The 17,149-nt window shown below is 36.7% G+C and overlaps 1 protein-coding gene across 3 annotated transcripts in view; it reads right to left on the bottom strand.

Annotated features, from left to right (window-relative positions):
- FMN2 (formin 2) overlaps positions 1-17,149 on the bottom strand; it is a 160,697-nt gene that overhangs the window by 143,227 nt on the left and 321 nt on the right. For all 3 annotated transcript variants that reach the window (XM_068676284.1, XM_068676283.1, XM_068676282.1), the window contains exon 2: positions 12,176-14,172. In XM_068676284.1, the coding sequence (XP_068532385.1) occupies positions 12,176-14,114 (1,939 nt within the window). In that variant the 5' untranslated portion in view covers positions 14,115-14,172. The remainder of the gene's footprint in view (positions 1-12,175; positions 14,173-17,149) is intronic.

Here is a 17,149-nt window from a genome sequence, read left to right as displayed (position 1 = left end):
GTCACATCCGATGGGAGATGATGTTTAGAACGAAAAATATTTGGTCTTTCTATTACAGTTACTTGATATTTCAGGGCACCTTTTATTTCCTTCTCTAGCAGACACCAAAAAGATGAGGATCTCCACTACTCTGAGGGTTGCCTTCGACTGGGCTGCCTACAGAGCTATTGAATGGTGAAGGTGCCTTCTGTGTGGTCCACAGAGAGACATGGCAGATCCTGACTCAATGAATGCACTTTACAGCTTTCTTCCTATCTGGTCTGCTTAGACAACAAAGCAGTGAACAACAGAATATTTAAGAGCTAACAAAATAGTTGCAGACAGACTAGAAAACCCACACTTGCCCGCACTGAGGCACTGCACCACACCAGAGCTTGCAATGTTTCTCTGAGGAGTGTGTTGTTATAACCTCACTTTTATCTTTAAAAATGTGGCTCTTTGCACTGCATCTGCAAAAGCCTGGGAGCACAGCTGCCAGTGAGCACAAGTGGAGCCTAACAATCAAATTGCATTATATTCCAAAAGCTCCCCCTTCTGCTGGTCTCATGCAATTCTCTTTTCTCACCAGCTACACCACACTTTCACCATTAGCGGAACAGCTGCGTCAGCAAATCTTAACCTATGCAGGCTGGAGACAGGCTTTCCGTTTTAATTTCTCCCAAGGAGAAGTGAATAACTTCAGTGTAACAAATCCTGAAAGCCCTATTCAGAATCCTGTCAAGGGTGACTCATGCACATACCGCTTATATCTTCAAAAACCCAAATCAGTTTGATTTTTTTTTTCCCCAGCTTACTCCTCCTCCCCGCCCCCACTTCAGCAAGATCAGAAACGCTCACACAGCAAAGCTTTTTCATAAGCTTTGAAGCAAAAAGTACCATAGGCCTTGCTCTATTTTGGGGACTTAGAGGAAAAAAGGAAAAGGAAGAAGAGAGAGACAAAATGGTGTATATCCATTTTGTGTATGTTTTCTATCAGTCTTAAAAAGACCACTGTAGTCTTATGTTTTTTTCAATTCACAGAAAATTACGATTGCAAACATAGTTCTGTATATTTAAGAAAAATAGGGAAAAAGAAGAGCCGATTTTTACAGCAGTCAAGAGTTAGGAAATTTTTGCTCCTCTCTCTCAAAATCATTTTTTTCCTGTTCAATTTGTTCTCTCTCTTTTTCTACATACACAAACACCAAGGTCATAACTTAGGCCTAGATCATCTGACAAAGCACTGAGCTGTGCAGTGTCAAATGTTTCCCGGAACACTGGAATAGGACAAGCATGTCTGAGAGAAAAATCCTGCGAAGACTTCCACAGTGGCTGGTAAGCGAACTACATGCAACTTCTTAAATACCTCACAGTACAAGTTTTAGTCCTCATATTTCCCTAAACTGCAAAGTAAAATCTTGCTGAATAATTTCCTAGAGGCAAAAGCATCTCACTTCATTTTCACCTTTCTCCTGTTTAATACGCTTTCCTAGGTCTCAGGTACACAAAACAAAGTGACTAGTATTTCACAGATTAAAAGTATTACATTTATTTAACACTTCCCTTTCGTTTCTTAATATTTTCAAATTTCAAGATAGTTTTCCAGCTAAAGGGTAGCAGTCAGCCTACATGTAAACACAACGTACAATGTGACTCCTGAGGAAGAAGAGGTTTTCAAAGGTGCGCAGTGAACCTGGGGAATGAAAGAACTGGAAACTGGTAATCTAGCCATTTCTTATTCTCTTCAAATAATAAGACCAAGAGCTGCATAAATACATATTAAACATATATTTGCATTAAAAATAACAAATTAATTTAGTGTCTTGCTTTCCTGAAACCTGACCTGAAAGATTATGCCCACTATTCTGGGATTAGAGAACTCATTTATTGGACTTTCTCACTGCAGAGCTTCTAATCCTCTGCTGACTTAAATTGGGAAATTGTTCCAGACCTCTCATCCTGCGAGGGGTTTTGGTTTTGTTTTTAAAGTGGACTGAATTTTAATTGACAGATACTTTCTTTAAATAATGTGAGCTTTGTTAAACAAAATGTTGAAAACCAACAAGCAACATGTCTGCACACACAACGTGGTTTGGAAACAACAACAGAAAATCCTTCCAAAAGAAATAAATACAAAAAATACATCATGAATTAGTTTCCAGAATATTCAAACCTTAATAATTTAATAGTTACAAAACTTGTCAAGGTCTAGGGTTATTGTACAAATTCCTGTGACTGTCATTAAGATATATTTCATTTCACTTTTATTCTCAGTGTAATAGCCAGTATCTGCATGTTTCCAAGGGGGAAAAAAGCAAAGGCAATGTATCGATTCTTTATATTTTTTATATATGTTTGTTACATTTACATCTTCTAGTCTTTAGGGTGTTACCAATGTCAGGGATGCATGGAAATTCTTAAGAGGACTATTCTTTCTTTCCTTGATAACCATCTAGTAGACTTTCTGGCTTTGTTCACAGGGATGGTAGGAACTGAACCCAAAAATCATCTTAAATTTAGATAGACTTTCTGCTTTTGACTTCTGAAGAGAATTCAAAGAGAACTAGGAAAAAGACAAGTGTCAGCACTATTCTCCTCCTTCCAGTTTTTAATGCCTGCCTGCATACAGTCTAATGTCATTTCAAAGTCAGAAATATTTATTTATTAAATTCTATGAAGGAATATATTTATTGATGGAATTATAATATTCATAGACTCTTAAGCAACTGTAATTAAACTACCAATTATTAATTCAATTTCTTCAGTTCTGTATCAAAGTAAACACCATGCTTTACTTGTGTCAAGTTATCTGAGCCTCTTGGCATCTTGGTACTCCCCTTTCTCGACACTGTCCTCTCTTAGCATCCTCTGGACTGTTAAAAATTTTACTTGAAAAATCTTGACTTGTTCTGAGTTGGATCTGCAATGTACCAACCCTTTTCCAATTCAAGCAAGTACTTTTTTTTTTTCTTTTAATTTCAGCCACCAAGTTATCCATAACAGATTTTGGATTCTGCTTGAAGATGGTTTTTATCACTCATGTTTCAACTCACTCAACTAGAACAAGCAGTCCATTGTAGAAAGAGAAGCATATAATACCAACAGCTTCAAGCGTTCAAGGCACCCCCAAAAATGCCATGTGTAGAACACGTGTGCTCACTTCAGGAAGCAAGGGTACAAGCTGGAGCTGACACCTACTTCTGCTGCCACCTCTGGGGCCAACACAGTACAGGAGAGGCAGAAGTGGCACCTCAAACAAACATCAGTGAAATGCTTTCAGGCCCTATCTGAAGTCTGCCAAAATCTGAAAACGAGATTCCACAAAAATGAAGATATCAAGGAAAGCTGCCCCAGAAAGACACTACAAAGTAGAGTTTTTTTTGTTTGTTTGTTTGTTTTGTTTTGTGTGTGTGTGTTTTCTTTAAAAAAAAAAAAGAAAAAGAAAAAAAAAAGCCCTACCATTGATCTCATTGTTGATCCATCATGTCCCATGACAGAACTAAGCATCTGTATTTTTTTAACAGCTTGTTCCACTTGGGCTTGCTAAGAGACATGACAACACCACTAATTTCAGCATAACATCCTATGGTCTATTAAAATATTAACTTAACTCTATGCTAGACTTGCACTGATCATACTTGAAAAGAGACAAAACAATTTTAAATCAAGAACTGGTTAACACAGACCTTGGTCCTGGTGAATGAACTCCTGGAACAGCACATCTGATATCAGCCCATCTCCTAACTTTGAAATTTGGGTTTTAATACAGGAAGACAAGAGTTTAGCAAAAATTTCCATTGGTGATGAAAAGGCTGAGTCCAGCAAGTGCTAAGGTCAGGAGCCTGCTCTACTCCTGCAATAACTGCAATGAAATTCCCCTGCCTGACCAAGTGTATCATAGCACGAGGTAGAACTGGGCCAAAATGGATTTGTGCCCCTATGGTGGAAGAGAAGATACATGACAGCATCCCTTGTCAAAGCCAACAGTAATTTTCATCTTTGGATAAGTGATTTGCAATATTCTATTTTGTACATAACACAGATTAATCCCTTTCTACCACTTTTACATTGCCTAGAAAACAGGCATGCATAAAAAAAATAAAAACAGTCTTATTGATCTTTGTTGAAATGAGGCTGTATTTTGTTCTATTTTACTTTACCTTCTTATTGAGTAGCCAACGATATCTTACAATTTCCTTCTTCAGGATTCATTCCAAAGCCTTGCTTGTTGCTGCAGCCAAACTGAAGAGGACTGAAATTGCCTGAATCATTTGCAACAACAACATAATACTTTTTCTAAAAACTTTGCTACCACCAGAGCTTCAAAATTTTTAAATATTTGTGATAGTCTGTGACAGTTTTTTCTGAATCTTTGCAAATTAGCAAGTCTCTTATGCACTCCATATTTCTAACGTGAACATTAAGCTCCTTAAGATTTTGCTTCCACAGTGACAAAGTTTTTCTATCTTTCTCCCACTCTGCTTTTTCTAATAACACATAGGTATTACAGCATAAATTGAGGCAAAGTATTAACTAAACTTTTATATACCATAAAATAAGGTGCAAAGGTAAAGATAGTATCTTACATTTCAATAGGTATATTCGATCATGAAGGTAGTGAATATCGTATAGTAGATCGTATAGTAGAGTATTTTTTATGTGCCACTAAATGACTTTCAAAGCTGATTTTTTTTCAAGTAACAAACAATTCCCCAGCTACAATGCAACAGTGATACATAGTACAAAATACCTTTCTAAAAATATAAAAAAGATTCACACTCCTACACCATTATATTGCTTGTCTGCCTTTCACTTTCCTTTATTTTCAATTTCTAACACATTATTATTGAATATTACAGAGGTACATTACTAAAACTTTCCTAATTTCAGAGTGGTTTATATTAAAACAGAATCTGTGTCTGTCTACCAAATGTTTTAGGTATCATTTGCATCTCTGGCAACTTCCAGATTGTATTTTCCAGGTGCTTAGGTTCCTCTCAGCAAGTATTTAATTTTGTCCATTTTTACCCTTTTAGTTTCTGTGGTGATTTGCAACGTGAAGTTGGTATTCTGTGCCAAGTACTCCCAGGCTGCTGGAAAGCCACATTTCTTTGTCTGATTCTTTAAAGTGAGAAGCACCTCTGATGTTTTTTTGGGCAGCTATTTCTAACTGCTTCTTCTGTCAGCCCAAACTGATACACACAGCATGATTTTCTTTATGACCCAATTTAATAAAACAACTAGATTCCCAATCGTTCCACATTTCATTTAGCATTTAATTGCATCTGGCTCATCTCTACCTTAGAAGTAAATTCAAGTATTTGCACAAGCAACTACAGGTCACAAAACACAACTGAGCTGGACCAGCAAGCCTCTGAAGTGGGACACATAACTGATTTCTTTCAACCTAGCTATGATAGCCCCAATGCTTTCTTTCTCTACAGGACCATATACACCCAAAGTCTAATCTCCTCCAACAGCTGCTGACTTTTTATATTTACACAATATTTAAGAGTGTTTGTTTTTGTTTGTCTTGTTTTTGTTTTAAAGTTAGGTACAAAGAAAAAAACACTGCTAAAATGAAGAAATGGAACAAGCAAAAAATTAGTTATATTCCATGAAAAATAAATATATATGCCTGCCTATTTGTGCCATATTTGTGCCAAATTCTATATTCCTTGAGACCTCATCCAAATAAACTTAATCCCATCTCCTTCACTGTAAGTAGTTCTTTATGTTCTTTCACTGATGTAATCAAATATTTCCCTCAGCCATTTCTCAGCAAACTATATTGACTTGGCTCTTTGCATGACAAAAAAAAAAAAAAAAAAAAGCATTTAGATACACACCCTGTATTGTGAATGCAATATTTTAGGTTTGTGTTTTGTTTTTTCCCCCCTAAATGAAAACCACTTCAGCTCCATGACTGTTAGCAGATGTTAATGTAGTTAATTATCGCATTACTGCAGTATTGACTTCATTTTCCAGCAACTTTTTCCTTATTGGTACAGGGAAGAGGGAAGGATATAACAACTATTTTCCCCCCTGGTATACACTACTTACTATGTATCTTCAAGGGACATCTGAGATGGATCTTGGCTTCAAATAAATTCATTGTGGAAGTAATTACAGTGGGTAGCTTTTTTTTTTCTCTAGAGTTTATCTATGCTTCCTCCTGATTCAAATTCACACCGGGTTCAGACCTCTGGCATTCCTGATAAACTTCATATAAATCTTAAGACTGAACAATTCATATTTTTACTGCCAAAGAACATCTCAATGGCAAGTCTCATTTCTTACTGGGCTTTCCTGCCACTATTTAGCTATATATGTCAAGACACCAAAATCACTAAGGTCCCAAGCATTTCTGTGTCCTCTGAATTTATATATTTCTATTTAGTTTTATCCATATTAGGATTTACTATTACTGTGATAACACATATGCACAATCTCATTACCACTGCATCTTACCTTTGCAAAATAGCTAATTGATTTAATGTGTTATATCATATATACACCTACAGATAAAATAGGTCATGTTCTGTATTCATCTATTCATGTTCTGAGAATAATGCAAAGTTTTGCATCAGAAAACACAGCCCTCCTCCTACTCAAGGTCAGGGAGCTGAGGCATTTCCATAGAAGGAAATGAAGGAAATTAATCCTCATCATCAGTAACATGAAAATAAAAATGAGAAATTTTCATTTTGTACTCAACGTAATGCAGACCATCTCCTCATCCCTAACTTCCTCCAGATGAACAACAACGTAGGAACACAGGGAGTTGCTGCTGCTCAGAGGCAGGAGTGAGGTGACGGTGTCAAGCCCTCATACATCCTTTCATCACCTTCTTTGCACAACGTCTGCTTTGTGCAAAGCAGATATATTCCTTGTATTAAATCACCTTATCTCTACAAAAAGACAAATTGTATGTATAAAGGTAAGTTTCCAGAAACTGTCGTATTCCACATGACCAGTATAGAATTATGCTTTTAAATGTGCCTGAAAATAGTCAAAGTCACAGACACAAAACCACCCACACATATATGCTTTATCACTACTCTTCCTTACATAAGTTCACATTTTTAAAGGAGTAGTTTATAAGGAATACTCTTGGCCATATTCTGAGCTTGGTTAAACTAGAGCACAAACAAAATACATTGGCTAATTGGTATTTTCACATTTTCTGTCACTGTGATTCACATCAACACTTGATCCCTCATACAGCAGGCAGCCTATAATATTCCTGGGGATGCTTTTCAATGCCAAGTTTATTTTTATTTTTAGATAAAATAATAATTTTGTAGAGAAAGAGGTGAGGCCTGCTTTAAGTAGGTTTTACACAAAAGAACCTATGCACTTTTTAAAAAGCCAAACATCTGGACACAACTAAGCCAGCACCCTCCAAAAGAAAACAAAGCACAATTAGATCCAAGAAACATACTCAAACTTAAATTCCATATAGCTATTCATACTGGAAGAATCTCTTGCTCTTTTCACGTAACTGAAGTCACCGAAGCATACAATGTCATTCATGACTGGTTCTAGCCATCTCCTCTGTGGAATGGATAACACTGGTTCTAGGCCTCAACTCCAAGCAGAGCTGCATGGACCTTCAGCTACAAACTGTTCTTTCTCCCTTTGCCCAAAAGAGATCAGCAGGAAACCAAAAAAACACATCTTTAGCTGAGGTGCAAGCTGGGCTCAACTCAACTCGTCAGACCTCAATTCCAGAGGATGTTGCCTGAGAGATGCAGTCACCCAGCCCCATGACCAAATCCTGTTACTTTCAACGAAGCTCCAGATAAAGATCAAAGCATTAATCATAAGACTATCAAAACAACACTGTGGCAGCCCTGCATTCCAGTGACATTACTCACATGGCTCCGATTCCCATATTGCAGTGCTGGCACAGTAACATTAAAGCAGCTTATCTGCACTCAGCAGTTTTTCCATAATGAATTGCCCCCCATTTTCACGCACTTTTTATGGTAGCTGGACTGGATTTTTGCCTTTTTTTTTTTTTTTTTTTTTATTACACTCTCTGGGCTTGAGTTTTCTAGGCAAAAAGAGTATGTGATCATACATCACATGAAGGGATGTTCTTGGGTAGGCTACATTGAGGCTACATTGTCCCGCCATCAGATAAAAGACATTTGTATTACTGCTAAGAAACATCAGCAAAAGAGTATACTGTAAATAGCCTTACATAACAGTTGCATGATAAATGTTCTTCTCAGCACACCAATAAATACAAATCCATATTGTGTGCAACATCATGCATCAGAATACAAAAAAAATTTACAAAAGCATCTAAAAAGATTTACTATATGTCTCAGACACAAGCTTTCATTCTAGTTTTTCAAGTTTCACATACTTATCTTTACTAAGACCTTTGTAGAAGCTTGCAGACAATGTACTGTAGCTGCAAGTGGGTGTAGATGACATTAGCACTTTGCAGAAGTAACATAAAGTGGTCTTTGTGAGAACCAGGCTTGCATTCCATGGAAATCAGAGAGAGGCCATGATCACACAAGCATGGGATTGACTTCAGGTTTTTATTTTATGGTAAATCAGATTTTTGTTTGCTTCCTGTTTACAGCTAAAGTTGAGACAGATATGAAACTGTGAACAGAAATTTAATGATAAATGGGCAGATTGAAATAGATTCACACACCAAATGTGTTACAGTCAGCCAACAGAGATTAGAAAGGGCATAGGTTTGTTTTGATAAAGTTTAATTACAGCCCGGTGTAGCTGATTGAACATTCAGTTACATTCAGTTTATGTAACAGATCCTTCCTATCTGCTTTGCAATCACTGCAACTCAAATTAGTGCAAGGATAAACTCCTTTCTCTTAACTGAGCCTATTAGCTCTTCTCTTTCAGTTATGTGAATGTTTGGAAACATTTTTCATTTCCCACCATGACACTGTCTTGACGTTAGCAAATACCATTCATTGCCACATCCTGAAGAAAAGAACCAACCCTTATTCATTCAGGTTCAGCTTGTGTCCTCCTGAGACCACAATGTGAAACCCATGGCTCCACTGCACATCAGGTAACCTAGAACTTGTAATTACTGTCACTGCAATTTCAAATACAGCTGTCCTCATCAAAAAAGATCTGCTGCCTTAATTACAAAATGCCCATAAATTTGTCCACGCCACATTCTTAGCCATTATATCAAATTCAATTCAAAATACTGTACTGTACTTATTTCTCACATAAATCAAAAATAAAAATATTAATTAGAGGCAAAGTTAGAAAAGTGCTTTTTTTTTTTTTTGGCAAGCTGTATTCTTTGCTTCTCCCCCTAAAATTCAAACAGGACTATTTTTTTTTTTTAATTGATATATTCATATTTACAATTCCAGTTGTTGGTTTCCATCTACATTTCACATTGAAGAAGCCTTAGTTCACATGGATCATTGTGAAAACCAAATGGCACACAGCCAAACTACAATGTTGTGCCAAAGTAGGCCAGTCATCTGCATAGAATCTGCTGTCATTAAAATCAATGACTGAAGCATTGTGGAATATTTTACATTATTCTAGTTATAAACGCAAAACCGACATTGCAGTCACTGCACAGCAAGATGGGATTTTGTGCTCCAGGCAAGAAACTAACATATCCACACACATACACGCACACACACATATATAAAGCATTCTTTATAATTCCTTATTTCTACGTTCATTTCTAAAAGCCTGATTGTAATCACCACATTGATGCATGTGATGGATGCAATTAAAATGCAACAATTTTCCAAAACAATATTTACATTGCCAGGAAATTATTTCTGTAATTGTTGCTATGCAGACAGGTTTAAATAAAAAGACTTTGCTGCTCTTACAGCAATGACAGCTAGCTTGTGGGAATATAAATGTTCAGTTTAACTTCCTTTTTCCTTGCATGGTAGTTATTGTTTGTGTATTCCTGATAATTTTCAGCTTATAAATATATTTTATAGAAACCAGAAGACCAACCAAAAAGAGAGATGAAGTGTTATCATGTCATTTCCAATTCCCTCACTTCAAGCTACTCTGCATGAACTGAAAGGTGTAATTGTCCTCTGCTTGTAAAGACAGCTGGCATATACATGCAAATTAGGGTCACAGTAATTTCCATAAGAGATAGAACTACTGTTGCATTGGACAGTGGTCCCTTCACAATAACAGTATAACTGTTGGTGGGATAAGAGAAAACAAAACAAAACCAAAAAACTTCAATAACAGGTAAATCAAAAATTTATAAGGAAACATGAAGCTCGTTTCCTCAAAAATAAGGTTTTAAAAGTAACTGTCCTTGAGATTTGCCAAAAAATTATTTTCCTCATAGCACCACCATAAAACTGAGTCTAATTAGTGGTGATGCAATTTAAAGCTTTGCACTTTGTTTATAAGTTGTATATATATTAATAGCAAAGAAAAAAAAAAAAAGTGTGTTTTACACACCAAAAACTTGAAAGTAGAGATCACCTCCAGTTGCAAAATTTTAAATAGGAATGTTTGAAATTAAATCTAAGTAAATGGGTGGAAGGGATTTAAAACACAAAAAGGATTCAGCTCTCTTTGGAGAGGGCTAGCTCCCCTGAGAGGGGAGGCTTTTTGTGTGAGGTTGGGGATTTCTATTCAAGACAACTGAAAAATGAACGTATTCTTCTCATTTCAATTGACAAATGTTTTACCTGAGTATTTTGCACTCTTTGAGTTTGTTGCTGTGTGAAAAAAGCCACTAATTCTAACTTTGGTTTCCAGGCAGGTTCATTCATTAGTAATATTTTGGTGTCAAGTAGAACATAAAGCATACAAAGAAAGTGAATGCAAGTGACTACAAGTTATATAATTTTTTTTTAATCTGCATTATAAGATAGCATTTTCATAATGAATAGCTGTTGATAGCTCAATTGTTTTCTTGTATGTGATTTTTAAATTATGTAATTGTTCCCTTCATAAATGATACTAATTTGTTTATTTTTCATAAAAGCACAAAAAGATTCTCACTATTTTTTTGCAAATAGCTCTGATACGTTGATACAGTTACTGTGCTCACACATTTAGAACAGACCCATTCAAAACAAACCTGGACAGTGATTATTAATTCAGCTGTTTTAATCTTACATATTCACTGCAAACACCAGTTGTATTCTTCGTGTTAATTTTCTTAAGTGAAAAATTAATGGAATATGTTGCTGAATTTACTGTGTATACTGTGTATTCATTCTGTGTATACATACTTCATATTTGACAGATGTAACAGAGGCCTTCTCTATTTGTCAATGCCTTAGCTTTTACCAAAAAAAAAAATAAAATGCAGATAGAGGAAAGAAAGGAAAAACAAATGCAAGCAAATGAGCAACAACAAAAAAAAAAAAAAACACAGTACAGGACAACATAACAATCTATGCACACTATTTCATTTTTAGACTGTGTTTCTGGGCCTTTTTGACAGGATGCAAGCTGCCTAACAGACAAGGTAAAAGAATGCTTTCCTGAATGAGTCACATGATTCAGCCTGAACAGCAGCCAGCCAGAACTACCAAAATCTACTCTACAGCATTTCCCTTCTCCATTTTATGCTACCTTTTGAAGCCATTAACATTTTTGTCCTTCTCCTTTTTCCCCTTCTGAAGGGGAAATTGTTTGTTTTTTTCCTGTAGTGCTGTTCATCTGTGCTTGCATGCCTTTTTTCTTTTTGTACTAAGTGAAACCTCATCATTGCCTCAGTCTAACACCAGGTGCAGCTCTCAAATATTTACAGCATATCAGAATTATTACAGTATATCTTGTGCCTAGCACAAGAAAAGCCTGAACAGGCTCACAGCTACAAAAAGCTTCAGCTCCGAAAGACTCATTTAAGCAGAGAGCTAGTCTGCTTCAAATAATGCATCTCTTAGCATTTTTCAACAAGAACACTTTTAAGGCATCCAGCCTTTTTCAACAGGATGTAGACAAAGAAGGGTAAAAAGAAAAACTTCAAAGAGTTAGGCACTTCCTTTACTGGCTGACACTGAATACAGAGAAGCTATTCTCATTAATAAAATGTGAATGTGGTTATAAGGTTAGGCCTTCCATTTTAAAACTGTCAGTTCAAGTAAAGACAACAGTACATGCAAAGGCCTGAATTCATGTATTTTGAATATATTTCAAAGACTCTCAAAAAAAAAAAAAAAAAACAACACACATCACTCACCTGAAAAGACATTGGGAAATGTCTCTGCAGAAGCCTGCACCCCTGAGGACTTTCTTGAATGAGTCAAAGGCACTCTTTCTGTTTGAAATTTCTCTCTAAACCCCTTGTGCTCCAAGTAGCCCGCAGAGCCCACCTTCTGTGTTATCTCATATTTGTGATTAGATACCTCTTCTGTCCAGTCTGCTGAACGGCTAAACAAACCTGCCAAACTAGCAGACCTCTGCTTCTTAATTGGGACTTTTTCTTTTTTGTGGAAGGACTCCTGCCTCCTTGTAAAAAGTGGGCTCTGGGATGGGGAGGGAGAAGGTGAATGGTTGGGAGAACTCAGTTGCCTAGTTGTAGTTTTGATGTAACAAGGATTAATTAGATAGGGCTTAAAGCATCGGGAACCAAGCATTGGACTGCCTGCTGTCCCCTCAGAGGACAAAATGCCATCTTTAATTTCTGTAGATAAACCATTATGCAGGTTCTCTTGACTGTCTGACAGAGTATGTTTCCCTTCCTGAGTCTCAGCAGCATGATCATGGCCTGCATCTGAAATACCATCCTCTGTTCCTGAACCCTGCAAATCAATAGCCTGCACTTCAGCAATGTGAGTCTCAGAATCTGCTACTGAGGTTGGAGAACGTAGTGTGAAGCTGTGGGTTTCAGATGCATTTTCTACCGCAGTTCTGTTTAAATCATCTTCTAGTTCACCAGCTACAGCATCCACAGCAGTGAGCTGTTCCTGTTCCCCGATCAATAGCTTACATTCTTGTTTTTCAAATAAGCCGTTACCAGGAGAGCCCGTTCCATTTACCGCTTCTTTCAGTTCACGTTCAGTTGCACAGGAGACAGGAACGTTTTCCGCAATTTCAGATGCTGTTGGAAAAGCCTTCACAGTGTCTGGACTACTCTCTTTGTCAGTGGTAGTTATTGAAAGAAACCGTTCAAAATCCAAGGGGGCTGCTTGAGAATTAGCCATGATTCGGCCCATTGTTTTGGTGACAAGGTCCTCAGTTCCAACGTTAATTGCCCCCTGCTGCTGCTGCAGTCTAATAGCTTGCTGGATATCAGAAAGCAAATCCTCTTGTTCTGCAGCTGAATGGAAACTGTATATATCCGTATCAGAGCCAGAGCTGGTCCTTTGTCCATCCTGTGTCTCTGCAGCAGCTGGGACGGTTTCATTTCTGATTTCAAAATGTTCGGCATCTGTGTCTGAGAGACCCCCTTCATCTGCAGAGATGCTTATATCTGGAGTTTTAGTAACAATTGAATGAGTACTGTCCAGCTCTCCAGTCTGCAAGGCCTGGCTTTCCAAAACATCCTCCCTTGAACTGCTATTCCCATCTTTAGCCTTGGACAGATTTTTTCTGATCCTCAAATTTGAAAATACTGAGGCCCTCGATTCCGACTTACTCTTCTTTTTAGCAGATTCACTTCCTTTTGCATGCTTCCCCAGTCCCCTTCTGCTTCCCGATACCTTCTTTGTGCCATCTGTATCCTTCGGCCCAGAGGCATCCTCTCCTCCTTCATGCACATCACTTGTATTTTTCCTTAGCTTCCCATCTTGATTCCCCATGATTTTTCGCAGTGCAACACCTTCAGTAATCAAGCCATGCTCCCGGTTTTCTTTCCTTTGGCCTGCCGGCAAGATCCCCTCTAGCGATCCAGGTTTGTTTTCAGGCGGTGGTGATGCAAGTGAAGCAAATGCTTGCTGTGCCTCTCTCCCATCTGCTACAGCTGCCTTTTTGCATAATGTGCTGCTTGCACTGGGCTCCGCTGGGACATGCTCAGTACAGCACTGTGAGCTGCAGACAGCTCCTTCCAATGGCTGCTGCTCACAGAGCCGCCTGCTCTCTGGGTTTCTGCTGCACTCCTGTTTCTTTAGGAAAGATTCTGTGAAAAGTATCTCCTTTATAAAAGTCACTTCTTTTTCCACAGTTTTTATTGCCTGCATTGCAAGTTCAGTGTGTCACCAAATCATTTATAATTTCAGGACTTCAATGTTCATGTTCCTGGAGGGGGAAGGAAAAAAATAAAAGTTAAAGAAGGGTACTTTAATTATTCCACAATTGTTCAAATGAATAAACTAATAACTTTGGAAAGATAAATATTATAATTATTCAATAATTTATAAGGTGCTTAAGCATATGCTACTCTTACAGCTTACAGAGTACCTCTGGTGATTTACATGTTTACTTTCTAAAGGCCACCAAAACATGATAAATAATTTTAAAAGGAAAGTCACTCTGAAAGTAGATAGAATAAAGATAATAAACAAAGAGTTCTTTCCACAGTTTTAAAGAGTTGTACTTAAAATTCAATGCATCATGGTAATTACATTATAAAAAGCCTCCCACAATTTGTATTCTGAGAAGGTACATATACTATTATTCCCAGGAGATTCAACTCATCAATATTAACACACCACCATTGTTTTCCCTGATAAGAACATCTGGCATGAAACAAGAAGAAAAAACAACAAACAACAAAAAATAGAACTATTCAAATGCAACTAAGGAAAAAGATACAGTGAAGCATTCCTACATTTCACCCTATATATTTAATAATTGATTCAAACTCAGATGCTTGCTAACTATTTCGGAACCTTGTGCAACAATTGTTTCTTTTCCTCCATTTTTGGTTTAGATGTATAAGCATCCATACCTCATAGCTACATTTCCTGAACTTCCAGACAGGTACTTACTCCCCCTTTTAAAATTTAGATTTAAAGTAACTCCAATAGAAACCAAAGAGCAAAAGCATACTGAATTACCAATTTGGATCAGTTCAGTATTGTGATTCAAATCAAGCCAAAAATCTGATATCTCTCTCTAAACTGCCTGGTCTACTTGGTTCATTTTCTGTGAAGGACTTTACGCATTCCTCACACTTCTGAGCTCCTTTAGCAGCAATTTCCTTTTTGCTTAAAATAATACATTATTCCAGATAAGTAAATCAGTAGGATGCAGTTAATTATTACTTTTGATATCATTCTCCATCTATGAGAGGTTTCACTTGCTTTTCTCTGCCTTAATATATATTTAATAAGAAAAAAATATCACTCACACTTTAAAAAAATATGTAAGCGCCGCCCCGCTACCCCCCTGCCCCATGCTCTTCCACCCCCCCAGAGTCTACCAAATCTTTACAAATTTGGGCTGTTATCATTGTTAAATAATTACTGTTAATTCAGTTGGGAAAGAAGGGCACTGTCAATAATACACATAACTAAATCATTCTGAACCATCATAATTTTTTCCTTGTGCTTTTTGTTCACTAACTGCTCTGATGCAAGTCCTGTCCTGAAGGGCCTGTGGCTTAGGCACCAGAAGTATTTCCATCCACAAGAACTCAAAAGTTTTAAGCACATCACATGATTTTGTATATTCAGTGTTTTTTCTAGTTTTCACTTATCTAATAGCAGAATTCATCTACTTTTTTTCTTCTTTTTCATTTTTATAATTTAGTAAAAATAAAACAAAACAAAAAAAACACATAAGTATACTAACAAGAGCTAGTGAAGCAAAATCTGCAAGAACAGCATTAGGTCATTTGCCTTTTGTCTCCATTCCTGCCTTTGTTTTCTGTTACCTTAATTAATTATTTCAATTTAGATTCTGTTATCTTAGTTTCTAATTTGTTTGTACTTAAACTTGTATGACATTATTGCATACTTGAAAAAGGCTTTCAAAAGCTCAAATAATCTACTGCATCTGAAGATACACACTAAGAATTACCTAAGGCACAATTGGAAGGAACCACAATAGTAGAAGACTACCTTGACATGAGAGGGATTTTTACTCATTACAGACCTGACAAGAATGAAACATTTGATTACAACTGAAGTATTGTAGCCTCCAACCCCATCTAAAACCTCTCAACCCACTAAAAACTTCCCAAAATAAACATAGTACAGAAATAAAATTAAGGTACTGTGGACTGAACATGTAAAGGAAATGCAGATTTAGCGAGGTGTTCTAAAGCATTCCCCACTCTTCTCCAGAAACTCACAGTCTCAATACACTCCCATTACTACTAATGATAATTCACCAGCAGTAATCATGCTGTCAATTACACTGCAAAATCAAGCTATCAACAAAGCTGGGTTAATAACACAGTCAAGTGAAAGACTGATCTTTGTTTTTTAATTAGATGCTAGAAACTTATCTCTCTACAAATGCATCATGTACTTACACTACGTCCTAGCTTTCGTACAGCACATCCCGATGAGCAATTTTATTAGTTTTTTAAAAATGCATGGATAAGGATATTACCTGAGTTTAAGCATGTCATAGTATTTATTTATTTATTTTAATTTATGACTGTAAACCTAAAAGAAAAAGAACTATAAGAAATACGTAGTGGAAATACACATATATATACTTTCTGAATAATCTTTCTGAATGTCATATCTGAAACAAATGTGAAGTCCAGGTAGTATTTCTGATCAATATGGGGAAATAGTATCACTAAAATGATATTATTCATACATACTTATGCAAAAAGCTTTGTACGTGAACTGCTGTTTAATATACAGAAGGCATACAAGGCATTTACAGTTACTCTAAAGTGGCAGTGATAGATACAACTCTCAAACAGCATTTGCTGAGAAGTACGAACAGTTAATATCAACCAAATATAAAAACTAATTAAATATTTTAAGTGCTTAGCTTCTGACAAGAAACATAATATTATTAAAGACAGCAGCAACCAGAGCATTTTGGGATCTTCATAAGCTTCATTTGAAAAACTAAGATTGCATTCAACCCTGTACACCAAAGAACAAAAACAAGCGAAAACTCCTTTCAATAGAAAGTAAATGGGGAAATGAACTTGCTTGTTTGTTTGTTTGTTTTCCCAAGGTTCAAGAAGGATACTTCATTTTTAGTATATAACTTGTTCTTAGCTTGTTATAGACAACAAGCAACTTAGGCTGGTCCTGCAGCCTGTCTACCTCATTGAATATAACATGCCAGTGGCCAGTCAAAA

Source organism: Anas acuta, chromosome 3, assembly GCF_963932015.1.
Source record: "Anas acuta chromosome 3, bAnaAcu1.1, whole genome shotgun sequence".
NCBI lineage: Eukaryota > Metazoa > Chordata > Aves > Anseriformes > Anatidae > Anas > Anas acuta.
This window is presented reverse-complemented; position numbering and strand designations above follow the sequence as displayed.